Source organism: Pituophis catenifer, unplaced genomic scaffold (genome assembly GCF_029215685.1).
Source record: "Pituophis catenifer annectens isolate HBS135680 unplaced genomic scaffold, rPitCat1.0.hap2 SCAF_5, whole genome shotgun sequence".
Taxonomy (NCBI): Eukaryota; Metazoa; Chordata; class Lepidosauria; order Squamata; family Colubridae; genus Pituophis; species Pituophis catenifer.
In genome coordinates, this window is record NW_027256885.1 from 7,691,601 (window position 1) to 7,715,247 (window position 23,647).

The window sequence follows — 23,647 nt, forward strand, 5'->3', positions numbered from 1 at the left end:
AATCAAACGTCTTCCTACTGTTAAGTTAAAAATATCATCCATTCTCATTTCATAATGGTGTACTTAAGAGGGAAGGTAGTTGTCGTCATCCTCCTCCTCCTCCTCCCCCTTCTCTTTGGAGCATTTGTTTCCCTCTGGCCATCAGGAGGGTCTGGAGGGCTTGAAAGGGATCCAAGTGAGTGGCAGGTGTCACCTGCTGTGCTTCAGTTCAGCACCGGAAAGAAGGGGAGACATATCAATTACATTCATTACTTGGAGAGCCTGTCAGGTTTTCTGATCAGATTCTAATATGAAAGGTGCTGTTAAACAAACAAACAAACAAACAAAGCACAATTTACTCAGGAGCTTCTGCGAGGGGAGCAGTCAGAGGTGTTAATCAAAACCGTTATCACAAAATTTTCGGCCAAATTTTTGCCCAGCCTGGCAGTGTCGAGCCCTCTGAGCTTCACCTCCCAGAACCCCCCATTAGTCTCTTGCCTCTTCAGGGGGACCCCCACCCCCAAATGGAGTGGAGAGAAAGTGCTGGTGTCTTGGTTGGTAGCATTCTGCACAGAAGATGCTGTGTATCTGTGTCTGTGTGGCAGTGATGAAATCTGGCTGGATCTATCCGGCTCATGCGAACTGGGAGTGCCGGTGGCGGGAGGCTCTGCCCACCCACTGGGACATCATTACATCCTGTTTTTGACCTTCTGCATGCGTAGAAGAGACGCGTGCATTCAAACTCCCAAACCGGTAGTGAAGGTAAGTGCATTTCACTGCTGGTGTGTGGTGTATGACAGTTTTGCCCGCGAGAAGAGCTTTGGCTCAGCTGGCACCAGCCTGAAGGCACCATGGCCCTCGAGGCTTCCTCTGGAGCCAAATCCTAAATAGGTTTCTGGGAGGTTGTTCGACTGTAAGGAAATAGATATCCTGAAATAGTAGAATTAGTAGAAACTTGTTAATTGTTTCCTGCAACATAATGTATGATATGTGATGTCTTTGTATACCTGCATGCTGTAAATATTTGTTTCCTGGAACATATACAGTCAGGTCCAGAAATATTGGGACATCGACACAATTCTAACATCTTTGGCTCTATACACCACCACAATGGAGTTGGAATGAAACAAACACAATGATAGGTTCCAGATGGAGCTTGGGCCATTTCCTGAGATTCTGGCTCATGACTCGGCTGAGGACCTGGTGGCTGCCTGGGATAGCGCGGCTGCCAGGGCCTTGGACCGAGTCGTGCCTTTGCGGCCTCTGACCCGGCACCGAACTCACTTATCTCCTTGGTTCTCCGAGGAGCTTAGGGAGATGAAGCGCCGGAAAAGACGCCTGGAGAGTAGTTGGAGGACCAGCCGCTCCGAATCTGACCGAACACTGGTGAGGTCTCATATTAAGACCTACCTAGTGGCGATAAAAGCGGCCAAAACTAGCTATTTTGCCGCTCTTATCGCGTCATCAGATAATCGCCCGGCCGCCCTGTTTAGGGTGACCCGCTCCCTCCTCCATCTGGAAGTGCGGGATGACCCCTTGCAGGGTCGAGCTGAGGATTTTGTGCAGTATCTGTATGACAAAATCGCTCAGATTCGGGAAGGGCTGGCCTCTGACTGGGTATGTCCGGATGGGATGACTGAGGCAGGTCTTGAGAGCGTTATCTGGGGGGAGTTCGATCCTGTGGCTCCCGAGGACATGGACAGGGTCCTGGGACGGCTGAACGCGACCACATGTTTATTGGACCCGTGTCCCTCCTGGTTGGTACTGGCTTCCCGGGAGGTGACACGAGGCTGGCTCCAGAAGATTGTTAACGCTTCTTTGAGTGAGGGGGTCCTGCCGGCCGCTTTGAAAGAAGCGGTTGTGAGGCCCCTCCTCAAGAAGCCTTCTCTGGTTCCGGCTGTTTTGGCTAACTATCGTCCAGTCTCCAACCTTCGCTTCGTTGCGAAGGTTGTTGAGAGTGTGGTGGCGCAACAGCTTCCCCGGTACCTGGATGAAGCTGTCTATCTAGACCCGCTCCAGTCCAGCTTCCGGCCTGGGCACAGCACGGAAACGGCATTGGTCGCATTGGTGGATGATCTCTGGAGGGCCCGGGATAGGGGTTGCTCCTCTATCCTGGTCCTGTTAGACCTCTCAGCGGCTTTTGATACCATCGACCATGGTATCATGTTGCACCGGTTGGCGGGGTTGGGGGTGGGAGGCACCGTTCTGCGGTGGTTCTCCTCCTACCTCTCTGACCGGTCGCAATCTGTGTTGACAGGGGGGCAGCGGTCGACCCCGAGGCACCTTGCTTGTGGGGTGCCACAAGGGTCGGTCCTCTCGCCCCTTCTGTTCAACATTTATGTAAAGCCGCTGGGTGAGATCATCCGTGGCTTCGGGGTGGAGTTCCATCAGTACGCTGATGACACCCAGCTGTACATCTCCACCCCAGGCCACCCCAATGATGCCCTTGAAGTGATGTCCCAGTGCCTGGAGGCCGTGCGGGCCTGGATGGGGAGAAACAGGCTCCGACTCAACCCCTCCAAGACCGAGTGGCTGTGGCTTCCGGCGTCCCGATATAGCCAGCTGATGCCATCGCTGGCTATTGGGGGTGAATCACTCGCCCCCACGGAGAGGGCTCGTAACTTGGGCGTCCTCCTGGACGCACGGCTGTCTTTAGAAGATCATTTGACGGCCGTGGCCAGGGGGGCTTTCTATCAGGTTCGCCTGATACGCCAGTTGCGCCCCTTTCTAGATTGGGACTCCCTACGCACAGTCACTCAGGCACTTGCCACTTCCCGCCTGGACTACTGCAATGCTCTCTACATGGGGCTCCCCCTGGGGTGCACCCGGAGGCTCCAGCTGGTCCAGAACGCGGCCGCGCGGGGGATTATGGGGGCGACGAGGCGCTCCCATGTGACACCTCCTGCGCGAGCTGCACTGGCTCCCGGTGGTCTTCCGGGTGCGCTTCAAGGTGTTGGTGACCACCTTTAAAGCGCTCCATGGCTTAGGGCCGGGGTACTTACGAGACCGCCTTCTGCCACCAATAGCCTCCCACCGGCCAGTACGCTCACACAGAGTGGGCCTCCTCAGGGTGCCGTCCGCCAGACAATGTCGGCTGGCGACCCCCAGGGGGAGAGCCTTCTCTGTGGTGGCGCCCACCCTCTGGAACAACCTCCCCCCAGAGTTACGTACAATAACAGACCTCCGGATTTTTCGTCGGGCCCTGAAAACCCATTTATTTCAACTAGCTGGGCTGGCTTGAGTCAAATTTTAAATTGATTTTAAATTGGAACAGTTTTAATTACGGCCAAGATATTTAATTATTTTAATCAGTTTTTAGATTTTGTATGTTTTGTATGTATGTCTTGTTTTTACTTTGGCTGTTCACCGCCCTGAGTCCTATATTGGAGAAGGGCGGTATAGAAATTTAAACAAACAAACAAACAAATAAATAAATAAATAAATAAATAAATAAATAAATGTGTGTTAACTGCAGACTGTCAGCTTTAATTTGAGGGTATGTACATCCAACTCAGGTGAACGGTGTAGGACTTACAGCAGTTTGCATATGTGCCTCCCACTTGTTAAGGGACCAAAAGTAATGGGACAGAATAATAATCATAAATCAAACTTTCCCTTCTTAATACTTGGTTGCAAATCCTTTGCAGTCAATCACAGTCTGAAGTCTGGAACGCATAGACATCACCAGAAGCTGGGTTTCATCCCTGGTGATGCTCTGCCAGGTCTCTACTGCAACTGTCTTCAGTTCCTGCTTGTTCTTGGGGCATTTTCCCTTCAGTTTTGTCTTCAGCAAGTGAAATGCATGCTCAATGGGATTCAGGTCAGGTGATTGACTTGGCCATTGCATAACATTCCACTTCTGTCCCTTCAAAAACTCTTTGGTTGCTTTTGCAGTATGCTTTGGGTCATTGTCCATCTACACTGTGAAGTGCCGTCCAATGAGTTCTGCAGCATTTGGCTGAATGTGAGCAGATAATATTGCCCAAAACACTTCAGAATTCATCCTGCTGCTTTTGTCAGCAGTCACATCTTCAATAAATACAAGAGAACCAGTTCCATTGGCAGCCATACATGCCCACGCCATGACACTACCACCACCATGCTTCACTGATGAGGTGGTATGCTTAGGATCATGAGCAATTCCTTTCCTTCTCCATACTCTTCTCTTCCCATCACTCTGGTACAAGTTGATCTTGGTCTCATCTGTCCATAGGATCTTGTTCCAGAACTGTGAAGGCTTTGTTAGATGTTTTGGCAAACTCTAATCTGGCCTTCCTGTTTTTGAAACTCACCAATGGTTTACATCTTGTGGTGAACCCTCTCTATTCACCCTGGTGAAGTCTTCTCTTGATTGTTGACTTTGACACACATACACCTACCTCCTGGAGAGTGTTCTTGATCTGGCCAACTGTTGTGAACGGTGTTTTCTTCACCAGGGAAAGAATTCTTTGGTCATCCACCACACTTGTTTTCCATGGTCTCCCAGGTCTTTTGGTGTTGCTGAGCTCACCGGTGCATTCCTTCTTTTTGAGAATGTTTCAAACAGTTGTTTTGGCCATGCCTAATGTTCTTGCTATCTCTCTGATGGGTTTGTTTTGTTTCTTCAGCCTAATGATGGCTTGCTTCACTGATAGTGACAGCTCTTTGGATCTCATCTTGAGAGTTGACAGCAACAGATTCCAAATGCAAATAGCACACTTGAAATGAACTCTGGGCCTTTTATCTGCACATTGTAATTGGGGTAATGAGGGAATATCACACACCTGGCCATGGAACAGCTGAGAAGCCAATTGTCCCATTACTTTTGGTCCCTTAACAAGTGGGGGGCACATATATAAACTGCTGTAAATCCTACACCGTTCACCTGAGTTGGATGTACATACCGTCAAATTAAAGCTGACAGTCTGCAGTTAACGCACATTGTGTTTGTTTCATTCCAACTCCATTGTGGTGGTGTATAGAGCCAAAGATGTTAGAATTGTGTCGATGTCCCAATATTTTTGGACCTGACTGTACATATGTTATGCCTTTAAAGTTGTAACACAAATATGCCACATTGACTAACTTCCTGGAACAAACATGTACTGTTATTGGGGTCTATAAAGTATCTGGCATTTGTCAAAACACATGTTCCACCTTTTGATCAGAGCCTTATCTCTGTATCGGTATTTTGAGTTCCCTTCACTCCAGGGGGCTAAATAGACAAGTGTGAACACAAAGAAGATGATCAAGAAGAGATAACGCTAATGGTGCTAATCAAGGGGCTCTACCCTGTTCCAGGGGATACACAAATCAAAGATGCCAGAATTGGAGGTTTATGACTTTCCTAAACAATGTAAAAGGGGTTCACATTCCCTCTCTTGTTTGTAGTTGTTACCTGCATGTATCTTGTATGTGTTTGGAACAGCTAACCATTGAAGCTTGATCAAGATTAAATGCTAGTTTACTCAAGCCTCTGTTTAAGTTTCTTGTTTGGTATTTATGAGCTTAAACATATTATTATTGGACCTTACACAACTAAAGCCGGGTTCCCCAGCTGGCTTGAAGGGAGGGTCTCCCCCAGGACTAGCTTCCTCACTGGGGGGAAAGAGAGAGACAGGTGGCGGGGGAGGGGCGCAGAAAGAAGACCCCCCCCGACCTGAGGAAGTCGGGCGCTCTCACGATCATGTGCTGGAAGTCTTCCAGAGAGAGCCGGCCATCGTTGTCCAAGTCGGCTTCCTCGATCACTTTGTTGCACACCAGGCTGACCTCCTCCGGGGTCAGCTCTTTGCGGGTCAGCTTGTTGACCGTCTTCTCCAGGTCAGACTTGCAGATGTAGTTGTCATCATTAAAGTCTGCTGAAGGAGCCCCCGCAACGCTTAGTGACAGCCAGAGGAGGGACTACCCTCACCCACCCTTGGCCTCCGACCTCCACGGACGGAAAGGGAGAGCTGTTGCTTTCCTCTGGAAAGTCTGTGGCCCACTACTGGGCTGCAGCCTTTTTGCAATCGGGCTGCGTGAGTGGGTGGCTGGGTCATACGCCTGTGCCCGCATGCACAGCCCTACTCATGTCCCCACTTTCCCCCCTTCCCCCAGCTCCAGGCCCCCAACCTTGAAAGGTTGGGGAATTCTCTGGAAGACGGAGCATCCAATATCCAGACTCAGCCAGCAACAGCTGGTCCTTCCCCCTACCCCGCAAAGGAAAGGAAGGGGCCCCGGGAGTTCCAACTCATTAGCCCAGCGTGCCTGGCTGGAGACCTCAGTGTCCTTGGTGGTGCTTAATGAAGGACAAAAGTGGCAGCTGCAGCTCCCTGCCTCCCTCTGAGCATCCCATGGTTCCTCCCTGCAGATGGCACCCACCCCCACCCACCCCACTCCAGCACCTGCCTGCTCACCATAGATTTTGAAGGTGTAATAGGCCTTGAGGTCACGTGGTGCCATTTCGCTCATGACTGAGAACATGTCCAAAAAGTCATCCAAGGTCATGTTGCCTTCCCCGTCCTCGGAGAAGACCTCGGCTATGCTCTGGCGGAAGGGATTGTCCTGTGGGGTGAGGGGAAGAAGGCATAGAATCATAAGATAGGCCTGGAAGGGACCTTGGAGATCTTCTAATCTCACACCCTCCCGAAGGCAGGAGATCTTGTAACTTCCTGGAGAAATGGTGGCCCAATCTTTTCTTGAAAAGCTCCAGTGATGGAGCACCCAGAGCTATTCCATGGACTACGGGGAAATTTCTCCTGAATCCCAGGCTGAATCTCCCTCCGATGTGCTTCCACCCGCTGCTTCTGATCTTGCCCTCGAGTGCCATGGAGAATCCCTCTGCACCCACCTCCTGCTGGCAGGACGACAGCTAACCTACCTGAGCCTCCTTCCCGTGAGGCTGAACACGCCCGGTTCCCTTAGCCGCAAGTGGCCTGCGTAGATTTTGAACCCAAGTCCTGGCTGTCGAGTGCCCTTCGAGGCCAGAGGAATCCAGAATCACCTTTGATTGCTCCAGGGGAACTATGGTTTGAGGAAGCCAAGGGCGCCCCCCCCCTGCAAAAGCCCCTTCCAAGCCATGATATGGACATGAGCCTCCACCTGCCTTTTCTTATCTGCATACCTCTGGAGACCAGGGCTACTCTATTCCCAGAGTAGGAGAAGGTGATTCTTCCTCTTTCTCTGGCCTGAGGACAAGAGTTCCTGCCCGTTTTCCCTGAAGCTCCCCCTGGATCCAAATAAACCGTCCACTTTTCTTCCCAAATTCCTTTAATTCAATTTTGTTTAGCTCAGAACTCGCAGAGAAAGTCCCCGCTTCATATTTGACTGCTTTGTATGTTCGCTTTAAGCGTTTGTGCCAAATTCCCCGTCAACTGTCAACCACTTGCTGATCTGAAAGGTCGGCAGTTTGGCGGTTTGAATCCCTTGTGTAGGTCTCCTGCGTGAGCAGGGGGTTGGACTAGATGACTTCCAAGGTCCCTTCCAATTCTGTTACTGTTACTGTTACTGGTTATTGGTTTGCCTTTATAGCATCAGTCTCCAATATCAATTAAGGAAGAGTTTGATTAATTATACTTTTTTTTTATATACACTTTATTGATTTTTTTTTTAAGACAAATAAAATATAATAACAATTTTGTTTGACATCGGATTCGCAGTGTTTGTACATATATACATGAAAAAATATCTGGTGTCATTTATACTATACATTTCTAGTTAATTTCTGCACCTTTAACTCCTTCCTTGATTCTATCATTTATCCATTCGTACCATCTTCCCCATACCATATCGTAATCTGAATTTTCATCATCACTTATCTCGTGTGTTAATTTACTTATCTCTGCACACTCTAATATTTTGCTAATTATAAGGTCATCTGGTGGTAGGTCTTTCTTTTTCCAGTATTGAGCGTACGCCAGTCTGGCAGCTGTAGTTATGTGTATTAGGAGGTGGACCTTTTCCTTTCCATGTCCTTTCTTTACCATTCCCAGGAGAAATATTTCTGGATTCAAATCAATTTCTTCTTTGAGTATGTCTTTCAACCATCTCCGAATTTTGCTCCAGTATCTTTTTGCTTCGGGGCATGTCCACCACATATGAAAGAAGGTGCCCTGACCATGACCGCATTTCCAACAATTTGGGTGTACATTGGGGAACATCTGTGCTAATCTTGCAGGTGCTAAGTGCCACCTATGAAGCATTTTGTAATGATTTTCCTTGTACGTGGCTGCTCTAGTTAATTTATAATTTTTATTCCACGCCTCTTCCCATTCGTTAAAGTTCAAACTATGCCCGATATTTCTCTCCCACGCTCTCAATTGGTTTCTGATTATGTCCTCATCTCTATCCTCATCTAATAAGTAATTATACAGCTTGGCCAACGCTTTTTTTCCTGGTCCCATCAGAATTTTGTCTAATCCGTTGTACCCTAATTCTAAGCCAAATTCATCCTTATCTTTCTGGTATCTTGATTTTATTTGCATGTAAGTCCACCAATCTAAGATTATGCCTTGGTCTCTCAGGGCATCATTTGATTTAAGGTTTCCCCCTCCGTCGACGATGTCTTTGTATCTGCACAGTTTCTCCATTCCCCACCTGTTGGGATAAATCAATGCCTCTACCGTAGAGAGCCAATTTGGGACTTTTGTATAATATCTCTGTCTAATCCCCGCCCACGTTTGTATTAGGGAGTCCCTGATTTTATGTCTGTGGAAGTAGGTTTTCTTTTTCTTATCTTTGTCCCATAAATACGCATGCCACCCTCTCTGTAAATCATGGCCTTCTAACATTAGGATTCTCTTATTCTCCAAAGTGATCCATTCCCTTATCCATATCAGCTTTGCTGCTCTATAATACATTTCCCAATTCGGGAGTCCAAATCCTCCCACGTTCCTTTTTTCCTGTAAGATTTTAAGTGAAATCCTCGATTTTTTTCCCTCCCAAACGAAATCCCTAGTGATCTTATTTAATTCTAGGAAAAAAATTTTCTCTAAAATCATTGGTAAGTTTTGGTATAAAAATAAGATCTTGGGGAGGATGTTCATCTTGATTGCCGCAATTTTGCCTATAAGTGACAATTTAATCTTTTTCCATCTATCCAAATCTTGTTTTAATTTGTTAATTAATGGAGTATAATTATCTTCTCTTAGAGATGAACACCTTTTGGTTAGCCAAATTCCTAAGTATTTTATTTTTGGGACAACCTGTAGGCCCAAAGTTCCTTCTATCTCTTTCTTCTGCGCCTCAGTTACATTCTTAGTTAGTATTTTGGTTTTAGATTTGTTCAATTTAAAGCCAGCCACCTCGCCATATTTACCCAATTCCTCTAATACTTTTTGTCCAGATGTTAATGGGTCTTCTAGTATTTTTTTTTTTTTTTAAAGAAAATTTTAAGGGGACCCGGGAGGAAGGGAGGGGGTTGTGAAAGTGGACCTGGGGGGGTCCAGATAGCTACTGAGCGGGGTGACAGGTTGATTGGCTGCAGCAGAGGGGTCAGGAAAGAAAATTTATCCGGGGAGCAGGGGGATAACAAGAAGGGCAATGCAATTGAAATAATGAGTGGGAGGGGCAGGTATGACGGGCGCAGGGGACCATATCATGTGCCGGGGGTGCGCATACGCTGTTTACGAGCAATTGCGCACTCCGGTCCCCACTGCGCGCCTCATGGCCTGGGTTGTGCAGAGTCTCAGGCCCAGGGTCCGCGGCTGATGTTATGTAATGCCAGGTCGGTTGTTAATAAAGCCCCCCTCATCTGTGATCTTATATTGGAGGGGGGTGCGGACCTGGCAGGTATTACGGAGACCTGGTTGGGCCAAGAGGGGGGGGGTCCCCCTCGTTGAAATGTGCCCACCAGGTTTTCGTGCATTTCATCAGCCAAGGGCCCAGGGGAGGGGTGGGGGAGTGGCGGTGATTATTAGGGAGAGTCTTTGTCCGAGGGAGACCACTGTTCCTCAGATAGCCGGATGTGAGTCCCTCTTTGTGAAGTGGGGCCGTGGGGTGCAGATGGGTTTGCTGACTGCGTACCTGGCTCCCTGCCACGTGGCAGCGACCCTACCCGAGCTACTCGACGTCATCGCCGGGGTGGCGGTGGATACCCCCAGACTTATTGTCATGGGGGATTTCAACCTTCCATCCGCGGGTGAGACGTCAGAGGTGGCTCGGGAGTTCATGGCTTCCATGACGGCCATGGACCTGACCCAGTTAGTTCAAGGCCCCACTCACATAGGAGGACACACTCTGGACTTGATTTTTATCTCTGGTCAGTGGCTGAATGATCTTGGTAGAGGGGACTTAGACATTAAACCCTTGTCATGGACAGATAGATCATTCGCTCCTTCACTTGGACTTTCCTACCGCTTGCCCCCGCCGCGGGGAGACGGAACCGACTAAATGGTTCCGTCCCAGGCGCCTGATGGATCCAGAAAGGTTCCTGACGGAGCTTGGGCCATTCCCTGAGACCCTGACACACGACTCGACTGAAGAGCTGGTGGCCGCCTGGGAGAGTGCAGCTGCCGGAGCTTTGGATCGTGTCGTGCCTTTGCGGCCTCTGACCCGATGCCGATCTCAATTGGCTCCTTGGTTTTCTGAGGAGCTGAGAGAGATGAAGCGTCGGAAAAGACGCCTAGAGAGCATTTGGAGGACTAGTCAATCCGATTCCGACCGGACACAGGTGAGGTCTTATATCAAGACCTACCTTGTGGCGATAAAAGCGGCGAAATCTAACCATTTTTCCACTCTTATCGCATCTGCAGAGAACCGCCCAGCCGCCCTGTTTAGGGTGACCCACTCCCTTCTTCGGGGGGGGAGTGCGGGAGGATCCCTTGCAGGGTCGAGCTGAGGATTTTGTGCAATTCCTGCACGATAAAGTCGCTCGGATTCGGGAAGGCTTGGACTCCGACTGGGCGAGTCCGGGGGAGGAGACGAGGGTAGGTCTTGAGAATATTATCTGGGAGGAGTTTGATCCTGTGGCTCCCGAGGATGTGGACAGGGTTCTGGGTAGGATTAGTGCCGCCACATGTTTATTGGACCCGTGTCCCTCCTGGTTGGTACTGGCCTCCCGGGAGGTTACACGAGGCTGGCTCCAGGGGATTATAACTGCTTCTCTGAGTGAGGGTGCCTTTCCCGCCGCCTTGAAAGAGGCGGTGGTGAGGCCCCTCCTCAAGAAGCCTTCCCTGGACCCGGCTGAATTAGCCAACTACCGTCCGGTCTCCAACCTTCGTTTTGTGGCGAAGGTTGTTGAGAGTGTGGTGGCACGACAGCTGCCCAGGCACCTGGATGAAGCTATCTATCTAGACCCGTACCAGTCGGGCTTCAGGCAGGGGCACAGCACAGAAACGGCATTGGTCGCGTTGGTGGATGATCTCTGGAGGGCTCGGGACAGGGGTTGCTCCTCTGTCCTAGTCCTATTAGATCTCTCAGCGGCTTTTGATACCATCGACCATGGTATCATGCTGCAGCGGTTGAGAGGGTTAGGAGTAGGGGGCACCGTTTTGCGGTGGTTCTCTTCCTTCCTCTCCGGCCGCTCGCAGTTTGTGTTGGCAGGGGGGCAGAGGTCGACCTCGAGGCATCTCGCATGGGGAGTGCCACAAGGGTCGGTCCTCTCGCCTCTTCTGTTCAACATTTATGTGAAGCCGCTGGGTGAGATCATCCGTGGTTTTGGGGTGAAGTGTCACCTGTACGCTGATGATACTCAGCTGTACATCTCCACCCCAGACCACCCCAACGATGCCCTTGATGTGATGTCTCGCTGCCTGGAGGCCGTACGGGCCTGGATGGGGAGGAACAGGCTCAGACTCAACCCATCCAAGACCGAGTGGCTGTGGTTGCCGGCGTCCCGATATAGTCAGCAGGTGCCATTGCTGACTATTGGGGGTGAATCCCTGCCCCCCACAGAGAGGGCTCGCAATCTGGGTGTCCTCCTGGACGCACGGCTGTCTTTAGAAGAGCATATGACGGCCGTGGCCAGGGGGGCCTTTTATCAGGTTCGCCTGATCCGCCAGTTGCAGCCCTTTCTGGACCGGGATGCCTTGCGCACGGTCACTCATGCCCTTGTCACCTCCCGGCTGGACTATTGTAATGCTCTCTACATGGGGCTCCCCTTGAAGAGCACTCGGAGGCTCCAACTGGTCCAGAATGCGGCCGCGCGGGTGGTTATGGGCGCAACCCGCTGTGCCCGCGTGACACCCCTCCTGCGCGAGCTGCACTGGCTTCCGGTGGTCTTCCGGGTGCGATTCAAGGTGTTGGTTACCACCTTTAAAGCGCTCCATGGCACAGGACCCGGGTACCTTCAAGACCGTCTTCTGCCACCAATAGCCTCCCACCGACCAGTCCGTTCCCACAGAGAGGGTCTCCTCAGGGTGCCATCAGCCAAGTTATGTCGGCTGGCGACACCCAGGGGGAGGGCCTTCTCTGTGGGAGCCCCAGCCCTGTGGAATGAACTGCCCCCGGAAATACGCAAGATCTCTGACCTCCGGGTGTTCCGCTGCGCTTTGAAGACCTTGTTGTTCCGCCAGGCAGGGCTGTCAATATAATAATTTTAAATTGGGGTATTTTAAATTTTAGAGTTTTTAAAGCAGCCAAATCTATTTAATTATTTTAATTTTTAATTATTGTTGTGTCTTGTGTTTTAAACTGGCTGTACACCGCCCTGAGTCCTTCGGGAGAAGGGCGGTATAGAAATAAAATTATTATTATTATTATTATTATTATTAGTGCCACGTCATCCGCAAAGGCTTGCGTTTTATAGATCTCTTTTCTAATTTTTAGGCCTTTGATTTCTTTGTTATTTCTAATCTTACGTAGCAGAACTTCTAGAGCCAGAATGAATAATAGTGGTGACAGGGGGCAGCCCTGCCTTACTCCCTTCTTGATTTGGAATGTTCTTGTCCTATCTCCATTAACTAGAATGCTCGCCCTCTGATTGTCGTAGATAGTCTTTATCATCTTTTCGAAGTTTTCCCCGAATCCCATTATTTTAATTTGCTTGGTCATAAAGTTCCAATTTAAATTGTCGAATACCTTTTGGGCATCCAAGAAAACTAAGGCCAACTGCTTTTCTGGGTGTTCTTCGTAATATTCTAAAGTATCTAATACGATTCTCAAATTATCCCTAATTTGTCGCCCCGGGAGAAATCCATTTTGATCTTTATGAATCCAATTATTTAATATTTTTTTGGTTCTTTCTGCCATTATACACATGAATAGTTTGTAATCAGTGTTTAGAAGCGAAATCGGTCTGTAATTTTGGATTTTTTTTTTGTCGGCACCTTCTTTCGGCAGGAGTGTAACATGTGCTTCCCTCCACGAGTCAGGAATTTTTGAGCCCATCAAAACCTCATTGAAAATTTCCATTAATTTAGGTTGTAGGATTTCTTCAAATTTTTTGTATATTTCTCCTGGGAATCCGTCTGGGCCTGGCGATTTGTTGTTTTTGAGTTTGGAGAGAGCCTTTTTAAATTCTTCAATTGTTATCTTAGCGTTTAGCATCTCCTTTTCTTCCTCCGTTATTTGTGGGAGCTCCGCATTTGCCAGATATTGGTCTATTTTTTCTTCCGAGGCCTCCTCTTCTTTGTATAGGGATTCATAATACTCTCTCGCCCTTTCCAATTTGTCTTCTTCTTTGTTTAAAAGATTTCCCTCAGCGTCTTCTAGTATCTGAATTGTCCCTTTTTCATTTTCCTTTTTTAATTTATAGGCCAGCCACCTGCCCGATTTGTTGGCATTCTCAAAGTGATACTGTTTTGTTCTTTTTATTTTTTGAGCTAGCTCCTCTTGATCTAGAATGTTTAATTTATGTCTCCACACCAGCCAATTTTCTTTTGCTACAGTATCTCCAGGTATTTTTTGGAGTTTCTTTTCTGCTTCATCCAGATGTTTAATAAGATCTTCCCGGGATTTCCTTTTTAATTTATTTTTATATGCAGAGTAGGATATTATTACCCCTCTTAGGTAGGCCTTCATTGTGTCCCATATTATTTCACGGGGTGTCCCTTGGTTCTCATTTTCTATAAAGAAAGTCTTTAATTCTCCTTTCAATTTTTCCACACACTCTTTGTCACATAGTAGTTTTGCATTGAGCCTCCATCTCAGTTGTTTCTTTCTCTTTGTGTTTCTCCATTTTATTTCCAGGGGGTTGTGATCTGCCCATATGTTTGGGCTGATTTCTACCGTCTCTATTTCTAACCCCAACGTCCTGGTAACCCAGACCATATCTATTCTCGACCATGACTGTTGCGGATTGGAATAGAATGTGTATTGTCTTTCGCTTGGGTGTAAAGTTCGCCATATATCAATTAAGTTCATCTCCTCCACCAAGTCGAAAAATGCTTTTGGTAAAGTCGTCCTTTTGTTTTTGTTCATTTTATTGCTTTTGTGATCGTTGTCTGGGTCTACGATTCCATTGAAATCGCCTATCATGCAAATTTCGTTATATTCCATTTTCCCTAGTTGTTCACGAAGCTTTTGAAAATATTCTTCTTGTTTTTTATTCGGGGCATAAATGCCCACTAGTAACATTTTAGTGTTTTCTCTCGTAACTTCAACCATGAGGGTTCTTCCCTTTGTATCATTATATTTCAATTCTGCGTCAATTCCTTTTTTAACATAAATTTCTACCCCTCTCTTTCTTTTTTCTGCTAATGATGTAAATAATTTACCATATTTTTTATACTCCAGACATTTACCATGTCTAGGGTAAATGTTTGATTAATTATACTTTCATTCTGGGGCTACCAGAGTGCCCAAACTTGTTTAATAGTCAAGGACAGGGGTGTCAAATTCAATTTCATTGAGGGATGCATCCTTAATGGGGGGGGCAGGGTGTGTGTGGCTGGCTCAACATCACTCGTGTCGGCACTCGTGGTGGCCCAAGCGCTCTGCCAGTGAAAATGGGCTCCCAAGCTCTGTTTTCACTGGCAGAGGCACCGCGGGCCAATCCTTTGCTGTTTCCAGGGTGGCCCTGTGGGCCAGATCTAAGTAGCGGGCCTTGAGTTTGACACCCTGGTCTAAGAAGATGCCAGCACCACTGGCACTCCAGCAGGCCCCAGTTCGCCCAAACCGACCAAAGTTGTGTCTGCTCACTGACTGAGATCTAGGAGAGCCAGCAGGGATGGGAAGGACAAGAGGACGGGTGGGGGGAGGAGCCCCAATTCAGGTGCCTTAAAGCTACCTCCACCCATTGCCTTGCTTCCCCCTTCGCTGGGTTAAGGTACGAGCCAAAGTACCGCCCTGTGCCCAGAATCAGGAGATCCTGTGGCTGAATTTGGGTGCCAAATGGCTGAATTCTGCAAGTCTTTTCACCTGCCCTTCCTATTTCCACCCTTAAATGCCCATGAGGGGATATTTAGCTATACTATGCTGGGTGTGTGTGTGTTTGTGTCATTGGGGAAGGGAGCAACTTTAGCCTCTCTTTTGGGGGTATTTTAGGGTGTCTCAAGGGTGGGGGCCAGTTGGCATTGCAGGCGACCCCTCCCTCAAGGGAAACATGGCTAGACATACAAAAGGAAGAGTGGGAGGGGGAACAGCCGTGGTTAGGGTTCTTAAGGCTCTTTGTGGGTTTCAGCCCCCTTGACTCCCCTTGTTTGCCCCACTGAACTATTTGCAGTCATGGCTGACTAAGGGTTAGGGATGGACTCCCCTTCTCACAGCAGCACACACACACACACACACACACACACACACACACACACTGACCATCACTCTGCTCTAAGTCCCCCTTGGTGATAGCCTGGCAGAGAGGCTCAAAGCCCACAGAAACGTTCTTCCCGCCCCACCAGGCAGGACCAGCCCTGGATGTCCTGCCTCCCCCCCCACCCCCACATGCATGTCCCAAGCATGCTCAGGTCCAAACTGTCAGGAATAAATGCCTTGCCTCTGACCCAGAGCTAGAGGCAGGGGGGCTGGACAAGCCAGCCCCCAAGGTCCACCCTAACCCAATAACCCCTCCTTACCTTAGCCACGCCCAGGGGGTACTTAAGAGTCAGCCATGAGGTCCTGCCTCAGTTCCAGACTTGTACCTGTAATGATAAGATGCTTCATTAATAAACAATATCTGATTTAATGAATACCTGCTTATGGAGTTATTGGGCACGATCCTTGAACACATTTAACAATATGGTAGCAGAGGATGGTTTAACAGCCCAATCCTAATACTCCACAACATGCAAAGGACCACGACAGACAGGGTGAATACCAGAGCATTCACCAAGAAGATGGCAGAACGGCCTGCCCAACCCGAAGCCACACAAGGAGAGGCACCCGAGACGAGCGGCCTACTCCACCACCCATGCACCCCGTCCAGAAGTGACGAGGGGTGGAAGAAACACGAGACCCCAAAAGGAGAAAAGCACGACCTAAAAGGAAAACTTCTGGAGCTGATAGATTCGTCACAAAGCAACACCGACCTCATCGCGGAACTCCGAAGCCTGATCAAAGGCTGCGAAGCAGCGAGTGAGGAAGATGAAGACGAATCTGACTACAGCGACGAAGATGCGGTAAGGGAGGACTTCCCCCAACAGAAACCCACCGAAAAGGCCGAAGGAGACTTTGCGCCCTTTTTACGGTGGCCATCTTGGGAGGCGACGTCATCGAAAATGGCCGACCACCCACCAATGGATTCCCGAGATTTAAATCTCATGGCGGGAATCGGGGCCTACTCTAAAGTAGCCGCCCAAAACTACCACAAAAAACAAGAAAGCCCGAAGCCAAAACCTACAGGCCCGCCTACCGAGTCTGAGGTCAACAAAGCCATCGAACTAATCACCGCGGCCCTAGGGGACAAGATGAAGTTACTGAACATGCACCCCGGTGCTAGGCCCAAGCGCAAAGTGGACCCTAACGCGAAGAGGGCGGACACCGGCACCCACCCTGGGGAACTGACCGCTACCGCACTGGCCCAGGGCCACCCAGAGCTCCCAAGGAGCCTCCCCATAAAAACGGGACACCGAAGGCGATGGGACTACTCACCGGACCGACAACCGGGACCAGATCCATGGCCCACGGGGCCATCTGCAGGCAGGGGACGTCCATCGGCAGGCAGGGGACTTGGCCCGACACCCGGAGGCGACACCCACACAAGGCCGGGCCATCCGGGACCATTCGCGGCCCCAACGGGACTTCCGACCTCCACCGACGACCCTCACCGCTTCCCGAGGCTCCAGACGACGATCCACGACGATCCCGAACAAGCGAGGCCGACCAAGGAGGAACTGAAGGCCCATCCGGAAGATTGGGGCCTTCACCCGGGAGCTGCGGGGACGAGCTCCTCACTCCACGGTGGCTGGGCAGAAATGAACCTCACGCATGCGCAATGCATCCCTGTAGGAGAAATGGAACAAGACATAGAGCTACACCGACGCAAGCACACAGAGACAAGTCAGTTCAGACTTGCCACAGTCGTTCCTCTGCCTTATTGTGAGTACCCTTACGTGAGGAACCATGGACAGCGACATAATGTAAGTAATTTAACTTACAATTCAGGGACTTTGCCAAGTGACTTTCCCAAACTAAGACTAGATGGGGAGAATTTCCTGGACTGGAACCAGCAGCTCCAAGTCACCCTGCTAAAGGAAGATCTATTATCCCTAGTCACTGACCCCCCAGAAAAACCCTGGACTTTTGAATTAGATTGCATCCACCATAAAGCATACTGTATTGTTATTGCTAGCATTACCCCCAGTATTTACCCCAGCATTAGCCACCACTTGACTGCTCTAGAGGTAATACAGAGGATGCACAAACTATTTTACTGCCAAAGCGTAGCAAGCACCACCAGGTTATCCAGGGAGTTCTACGCCACCAAACTTAAAGCAGGGACCCCAATGATCGAGCATTTATTGTCACTAAATACCACCAGGGCTCAGCTGACACAAAAGGGGGAGGTCATAAGTGAGAGGACCATGATAAGCATCATTGTAAATTCCCTAGACCCCAGCTGGGACACCTTCATCACGCAGATAGACAACCTAGGATCAGGGAAACTCTCACTGGAATTACTAACAAGCAAACTAATAGCTGAAGACAGCATCAGGAAAGACCGCTCACTAAGCCGCAGGGAGCAAAGACCCAGCAGGAAGGCTGAGCCACAGGGTAGGAACTACAGCAACACAGAGTGCTACATATGCGGGTCAAGAAACCATTACAAAAGGGACTGCCCTAGAAACACAGGGGACAGGGACAGGTCACATAGAAGGGACAGACCAGAACAAAGGGCAAGATACACTAGCAGATGCTCACCAGAGGACAGACACAGGCGTAGGGATTCCCCTAGTCCCAGGGACAGGAGAAACCACAGAGACAGCTCCAGGGAGAGCCAGACTGGATCACTGTATGGCATAGGAGATCAAGAGCGACACATAGGCCAGGACAGGGAGGAAGGCACATGGCTGCTGGACTCAGGGGCCACAAACCATACCACATATGACCGTAACTTGCTAACCTCATTTACAGAAGAAAGTTTTATAATAAAAGTGGCTAACCAGAACAATGTGCAATTACAGGTAAAGGTAACGCATACGTGCCGGGGATAGGAGTAATACAAGGAGTGCTATTAGTGCCAAACATACCCTATAACATCCTTGCCACCCTAAAACTAAGCAAGGACAACAATGTCGAGGTGACATTCAAGGAAGGAAAGGCACAGGTAACTAGAGGGGGCAAAAGGATAGGGAAAGTAGTAATCAGTGGGGAACTGCCATTCTTCCACCCAGTCAGGGACAAGCAGCCAGAGGTAAACAATCACCGGAAGGTTAGACCCGACAACCCAGACGACACAAGTGGGAAAGTAGAGGGGGTTAGTCACACACACACCACTGATGATCCAAGTGAGCAGGGGACACCCAGGAAAGAAAAGCCAGCGATAGGAAAGCTAATGCATGACAACTGTGCCCACCTGTTACACAGAAGACTAGGACACATTAGCTTCCCTGTGGTGCAGAAAATGATGGAATGCTCTGAAGGTGTAAAAATAAAGAATTGTGAGAACTATCTCGAGTGTTCCATTTGTAAGAGCTCCAAATTAAAAACCAAACCAAGGCCCAAAAAGTCAGTGCGCACAACCAATTCAATCTTCCAACTCATACATATGGACCTAGTGGGACCACTAAGGCCCTCCATCAAATACAGGAAGAGGTACTTCCTGACCATAGTGGATGATTTCAGCCGCTATGGCTTCGTATACACGCTAAAACACAAGAGCGAAGTATTCCAAAAATTTAAGGAATTCTACGCAAGGGTGGAGACACAACATAATACCAAGATCAGACAAATAATGACAGACCGGGGGTCTGAATTTTTGTCAAGCGACTTCTCCCAATGGCTAAAGACACGCGGGATAGTCCACTACACGACTTCTCCTTTTTCCGCCTTTCAAAATGGCGTTGCAGAATGAAAAAACGGAACACTGCAGACCATGATGAGGTGCGCACTAGCGGATGCCGGTTTAGGGCAGCATTTCTGGTCAGAAGCACTCATTTATTCGAACTACACTTTGAACAGGTTATGGTCCAGCGTACTAAATAAAACTCCATACGAGTTAATGTACCAAAGGAAACCACAGGTGTCACATTTACACATATTCGGGGTCACAGCAGATGTGCACATCCCCAAACAATTGAGACATAAGGGAGACAGGGTATCCAGAAGGCTGAGGTTCATGGGGTATGAACCAGGGACGAAGGGATATAGATTCATAGACAGCAATAACAATTTCGTGATATCACGAACAGCTGTCTTCCACGAAAATGCCAACTGGTCCAAGATACACCTCAACGAGGTGTCCCTTAGCAAGGACGGATCAGGGGATGACCAAAGGGAGATAAAACACCACACAGGAATGGGTACAGAGCAGGAAAAGAGCAAACCCAAGAGACAGGAAATACCAGTGAAGGGGTGGAAGGAGAACCACCCATGCATCAAAGTGGACTCACTCACCGAGAGAGAAGCTAGGTACATGCATGACACAGAGACACCCCCCGACAGGCCAATCAAGGCAAACAGGGGCAAAAAGCCAGAAAGGTTAGAGGACTACGTGTTATCCCTCCACACTAACCAACTAACCCCCAACACATATGAGGATGTACTGAAGTTACCAGATGGGGAAAGAGCAAAATGGGAACAAGCCATGGAGAGGGAAATGGACAGCCTGAGGGAACTAAACGTATACACTCCCTCTAAAGTCCCAACAGGAAAGACGACCATAGGCACCAGGTGGGTCTACAAAATTAAAACACTAGAGGGAAACAAAGCACTCTACAAGGCTAGGTTGGTGGCACAGGGGTTCGCCCAAAAATACCCTGATGATTACACGGAAACGTACTCCCCCACAGTCAGGGCTGAAAGCGTAAAATGTGTGTTGGTAATTGCATCACTACTTGGGTTAGAAGTACATCAATTCGACGTGCAAACCGCTTATCTGCACGCTGAGCTTGATAAAGAGATATACGTGAGAGTGCCACCTAGCCAAAACACCAGGAAGGGAGAAACCTGGATCCTAAACCGAAGCTTGTATGGACTCAAACAGTCAGGGAAACGCTGGTACGAATGCTTATCCAAGACATTGAAGTCCATGGGATTCTCAGCCACCTCGGCCGACAACTGCTTCTTCACCAAGAAGTCAGACAGTTCCCTCGAGTATGTCTTGATATACGTGGACGATACATTGTATATTGGTGATCAGTCTAGCAAATGTAATGACTTTGCCAATGAGCTGGGAAAACATTTTACACTGAAGATATTGGGTAAGGTAGATAAATACTTGGGGGTGCAAATCACAAAAACAGACAGAGGTTTCCAACTGTCACAGAAAGACAAAATTTTGGAACTGATACATAAATGAAACATGACAAACGCCAAGGGGTGTGAAACACCAATGCAACCAGACTTCTTGAAGGACATGTATAATGAGGCTGAGGCGTTCAAGGACAACACATTATACAGATCCACCATAGGCTCCCTATTATACATTGCGAACTGGACAAGGCCAGACATCGCCCTGCCAGTTAACTTGCTGTCCCGACATGTAGGTAAACCCACTGTGTACCACTGGGAAGCCATCAAAAGGGTATTGAGATATCTAAAGCATAGCTCCGATGCTTGCCTATCACTAGAACCCGAGAACACCACAACACCCACACTCACATGCTATGCAGACGCTGATTGGGCTGGGGATGTGAAAAGCAGAAAGAGCACTTCAGGTTACGTATTCTTTCTAAACAACAGCCCAGTACATTGGTACACAGGCAAACAGGATCTGGTAGCTACATCCACAACAGAGGCCGAATATATTTGTTTGTCCAAGGCCGCCAACAACTTGGTCTGGTTTGATGACCTGCTCGCAGACATATGGGCCGAACCAAACTATCCCATCATCATGCATGAGGACAATAAAGCCGCTATGGAAATATCAAAGGCTGAAGCAGTGGGTCAAAGGTCGAGACATATCGACATAAAGTACAAACACGTTAGACAGTTCACAAGCATAGGATTCATAAGAGTTATACAGTACATTGTGACACAGAAGAACAAACAGCGGACATTCTAACAAAGCCATTACAAAACAAACAGCACACATATCTAACATCAAAATTAGGTGTCCTCCTGAAAAAGACACCTCAGGTATGCACCACCCAAGAACACCTCGGCCAGGCATTTAGAGGGGGTTTTGTCAGGAATAAATGCCTTGCCTCTGACCCAGAGCTAGAGGCAGGGGGGCTGGACAAGCCAGCCCCCAAGGTCCACCCTAACCCAATAACCCCTCCTTACCTTAGCCACGCCCAGGGGGTACTTAAGGGTCAGCCATGCGGTCCTGCCTCAGTTCCAGACTTGTACCTGTAATGATAAGATGCTTCATTAATAAACAATATCTGATTTAATGAATACCTGCTTATGGAGTTATTGGGCACGATCCTTGAACACATTTAACACAAACTGGCTGCCTTCCCTGCAGAGAAGACCCTGCTCCCATCCCCACCCCCCTGTACCTTGAGCTCTGGCATGCTGGCAATCAGCTCATAGGGGAGCTTCACGCTGGGCTTCCTGGTGTAGTCTTGTGGCACTAACTGGGGTGCCAAGTCACGGTACTTGTCAAACAGCCTGCAAGGAAAGAAGCAGAGGAAAGGTTTTCATCTCGGCTGGCGGGCCCAGGCCTGGCCTCGGGGCACCTGCCTTCAGTGGGTGAGAACAAGAAGAGAGGATGCCCATGTTGGGCTGAAGATCCCCAGGAACACCGCCCTGCACCAGAGAAGCTTCCTGACTGGCACAAGGTTTGCAAAGCACCTCCACCACAAGGGAACCCTTAGCCTTGGCAATGCTATGGACGTCGGCTGCTCTGGCACCCCTGGTTGGGGTTCATTTGTTCATTTATATCCCACCCCAGGGGTGAAATTCACTTATCTTCCCTACTGGTTTGCAAATGTGTATGCACCATTGTCTGCACATGTGCAAAGCCCAGAGGCTTAAAATCATCACAAAAAAGCAACGTCATGACATCTATGCGGGTGGGCGGAGCCTCCCGCAGCCGCCGCTACCCGTTCGCCTGAGCCAGATAGAACTGGCTGAATTTCACCCCTGTCCCACCCGTATTATTTTGATAAATCACTCAAGACGGGGAACGCGTGAAAACTCCTTCCTTCTCCCAGTTTTCCCATCTGTGTGGTGAGAAAGAAGGACTGGCCCAAAGTCACCCAGCTGGCTCTCCCACCTGAAGTGGGACTAGAACTCCCCGTCTCTTGGTTTCTAGCCTGGAGGGGCTTCAGTGCTACACCGAGCTGGCTCTCTGAGCAGTAGATCCACTCTTGAATTGTTGCTCTTCTCACAACCTTTATTCTGCAACTTTATTCCGGGTTCTGAATTCCAGGATGTAGCATTTCCTTTAAATTAAGACCCTCTTTCAGGAGGTCTGCCAGAGGCATCCTCGCATCCCACCTTTCTGTTGCCTCAAAATGAAACATTCCCAGCTCCCTCCAGCCATTGCTTCATCAGCCACGATGGCCTTTTTTGAGACCCGTCTGTTATGTCCTTATTTGGGCATCCGCCGGGGATTGGCTAATCCCCCGGCGGGGAACTCAAAGAGCTGTCATTGGGTGGCTGAGCCTGCCGGAGCGTATTTAAAGAGCCCCGGCAGCCCAGCCACTCGTCTTTTTCTTGTACTAAATAAAGTACTGAATTGGACCAGAGCTGGTCGCGTCTTGATTCCCTGCGCCGATCTAACACTGGTGACGAAGGACTAGAACCAAGCGACGAACCTCGTGGCGCGAAGCCAACCTCAAGAGCTAAGTCACTTAGCAGCTGAGTCACTTGTAGGCATTTCCAGAGGCATGGCAGCAGCTGAAGTCCCATTACCAGCCCTTGCTCCTTTCCGCCCAGGGAAGGACAAGTGGAAATCCTACGTAGTCAAATTCCGGCAATACCTGAGAGGCAACAACATCAGGGATGCCGACGACGACTGAAAGAAGGGCATCTTCCTGGCCAACTGCGGCTCAGAAGTCCTCGACATGGCCATCGACCTGGTGGCCCCACGGGATATCGAGGAAGTGCCATGGACCGATCTGCTGCAGATCTTGCAAGACCACTACGCCCCAACGGGAACACCAGTGGCAAACCGGTTCACCTTCCATCAGAGGGATCAGAAGGAAGGGGAAACCATCAAAGAGTTCGTGGCCGCCCTGCGCCAAATCGCAGCCAGCTGCGAGTTCGACCATGTGGACAATGCCATTGC

The 23,647-nt window shown here is 49.1% G+C and overlaps 1 protein-coding gene across 1 annotated transcript; it reads right to left on the reverse strand.

Moving 5' to 3' along the window:
- Positions 1-277: 277 nt before the first annotated feature.
- On the reverse strand, positions 278-23,425 carry LOC139317563 (calcium and integrin-binding family member 3-like). Its single transcript, XM_070944658.1, has 5 exons — positions 23,340-23,425; positions 21,912-22,023; positions 6,354-6,501; positions 5,618-5,813; positions 278-299 (listed from the first exon to the last, which is right to left on the reverse strand). Exons 1-5 carry the CDS (start codon positions 23,423-23,425, stop codon positions 278-280), a joined length of 564 nt encoding a protein of 187 aa, XP_070800759.1.
- Between the last annotated feature and the right edge of the window lie 222 nt (positions 23,426-23,647).